General features: G+C 31.3%; 1 protein-coding gene across 1 annotated transcript; it reads right to left on the bottom strand.

Annotated features, from left to right (window-relative positions):
* Window positions 1-952: 952 nt before the first annotated feature.
* On the bottom strand, window positions 953-1907 carry LOC7484752 (uncharacterized). The gene is made up of 2 exons (XM_002317955.4): window positions 1681-1907; window positions 953-1521 (listed from the first exon to the last, which is right to left on the bottom strand). Exons 1-2 carry the CDS (start codon window positions 1828-1830, stop codon window positions 1078-1080), a joined length of 594 nt encoding a protein of 197 aa, XP_002317991.1. The 5' UTR covers window positions 1831-1907; the 3' UTR covers window positions 953-1077.
* Window positions 1908-2344: the final 437 nt, after the last annotated feature.

The following is a 2344-nucleotide window of genomic DNA, read 5'->3' as shown; positions in this document are numbered from 1 at the left end:
ATTTGGTTAGTTTAACCTATTAAGAATTCTTATTTTGTGTATGATTGAACCTTTTGATCATTCAATCAAATTTAAACTTCTATGATTGATTGTCCTTTGTCAATCATGATTCCTAAAAATTTTGTTGACTAATTTCTAGTTTCGTTAATAAATTATGACTCTTTAAGCTTGGTTGATTATTGTTCATGATTGATTTTATAATTGCTTTCTCTATTTAACCATGCGTAATTATCGTTTTTATTTGGTTGACATGTGTTGTTATTTGGTTGACATGTGGATAATTATTTTTTATGTGAAAAAATTATATTTTTAATGTTATCATATTAAAAGTTAATGAATGAATAAAATTTTTATTCATGTCATGCATAAATTTTATTTGAGTAAAGTACTTCTTGAATATTGTGATACAATTGTAACTTTATAGGATAAGAATTTTAATTTTATAATATTAAAAAATAAATATTATATTTGAGATTCAATGTTTTTTTTTTTTGGAGTTGTCGCAAGATTTTCCAATCATTGATATTAGTAAATATAAATAATTAAAATAAAAAATATTTTAGGTTAGGTTAGGATTAACATATTTTTAATTTTCTATTTGATTATATTTATTTTTAACTCTATTTGTTTATAAAAATGACATGAAAAAGAAAAGATGATTCTCACTCTCACTAAAGAAAAGACATGAAACTTTATTATATAAGTATCATATGAAGAATATTATTTAAATATTTAAGTATACTTGTAAAACAATTGTATAAAAACTTTAAAGATTATTTTTAAGAAGTTCTTGTTATATATATATATATATATAAGAAAATAAAATAAAAAAATAGAAACTAATGGTTTGTAATTTAACTGATGATCATCATCACAGCCAAACCATTTCTAAAGAATGGTTAATTCCTTACAACCTGCAATTTGTTCTTAGTACATGTACCATGAGTCCATATTAATCCACATCCAATCACTTTTAATAAGCATAAATATACATGTAGGAAAAACATAGATGTAATAAAAAACGGAAAACAGAGATGAGAAAAGGGGGAATATTAAAAAAAAAAAAAAACCTAAAACTCAATCAGCTTCTTGTAAACTATCAAGAACAACAGACCCAACCAGCAAGCCGGCAGCACCAACCCCAAGTGCCCCTGCCAACACAGCTTGTACGGCCACCAGCCCTGCCGAGTCATCAGGTATAACGACAATCGCCACCACTGCTGCCACCATTATGGGCAGCGCAGCCGAGGCCAACGTAGACGGCGAAAAGCTTGCCGTTTTCTCCAACAGACTCAACAAGCCCAGCTCTTCAGCCTTAGAAAACACACCCAATTTCTCTATTGACGATAAAGTGAACCCCAACTCCTCGGCTTTAGATAAGAGTCCTGCTTTTTCTACGTTGCTAAGGACTTTACGTTTCTCGAGCTTTTTGAAGACGTCAAATTCGATTTCTTCACTGCCTTCGAAAAAGATCCCTGCACCGTACCATTGTTTCTTCCAGCTCTCATCAAACTTGTTTACCTGCATGCATATATAGGCATTGCTTTAGTTGGACAGAGAGAGAGAGAGAGAGAGAGAGAGAGAGAGAGAGAGAGGAAATTTGGATGTCTTTCTTAGCAATGAACCATGGCGAAGCTATCGTAAAGGGTTTCTCGTTAAAGAACTGAATTACTTCATTACCTTCTTTTTGGGAGCCATGGCAACGATTGTAAGGGCCAGCTGTTTGGCGGGTGACTGGAGGCCAAAGCGGGACTTGGAGGTGTGGAAATGGGGGCGATTTAGTCCTCGAAAATAAGCAGCAGAAGATAATGGTGGTGCCGTCACCGCCATGGATGGTCTCTGATTATACTATTGAGAGGGTTTTTTTCGATTCGTAAATCGTAACGAATGAGAGTGGTTTCTCTGTTGATGATGAAGCAGTTGCCACGTAGGATGGTCTTTTGTGTAATCTTTATTCTCCACCAATCAAATCAGTTATAGCTTTATCCTCGACATTGCATTTTTTTTTTTTTTTATCTTTTAGATATAACTTCCTTGACCATTCTTCGCCCGTGTTGGATAAATTTTATTTCAGTAAAAAAAATTATGTAGGTATTTTTAAAGCAAACTATCTAAATCAATAAATACAAAAAAAATATTAATATAGTCCAATAATTTTTTTTCTAATATAAAAGACTGAATGTATAGGTATTGCTAACATAATTTTTAATATTAAAAAAATATAATTGTGAATTGAAAAGTCAATATTTACATATAATAAAAAAAACGAGAATCATATGCGTTAATAATAAAAAACAAAAGTCGTTTGTTGTAATCTATTTTTGGGTCCCCGCACAAAATATAT

This window comes from Populus trichocarpa, chromosome 12 (genome assembly GCF_000002775.5).
Source record: "Populus trichocarpa isolate Nisqually-1 chromosome 12, P.trichocarpa_v4.1, whole genome shotgun sequence".
Taxonomy (NCBI): domain Eukaryota; kingdom Viridiplantae; phylum Streptophyta; class Magnoliopsida; order Malpighiales; family Salicaceae; genus Populus; species Populus trichocarpa.
The sequence above is the reverse complement of the archived record's forward strand: the minus strand, read 5'-3'. Positions and strand labels throughout refer to the sequence as shown.

Bases quoted from the DNA above. Each gene is read 5' to 3' on its own strand.
- LOC7484752 (XM_002317955.4), bottom strand. From the start codon at position 1,830: ATGGCGGTGACGGCACCACCATTATCTTCTGCTGCTTATTTTCGAGGA. The intron at 1,522-1,680 runs GTAATGAAGTAA...ATATGCATGCAG, and splicing joins CCATGGCTCCCAAAAAGAAG to GTAAACAAGTTTGATGAGAG.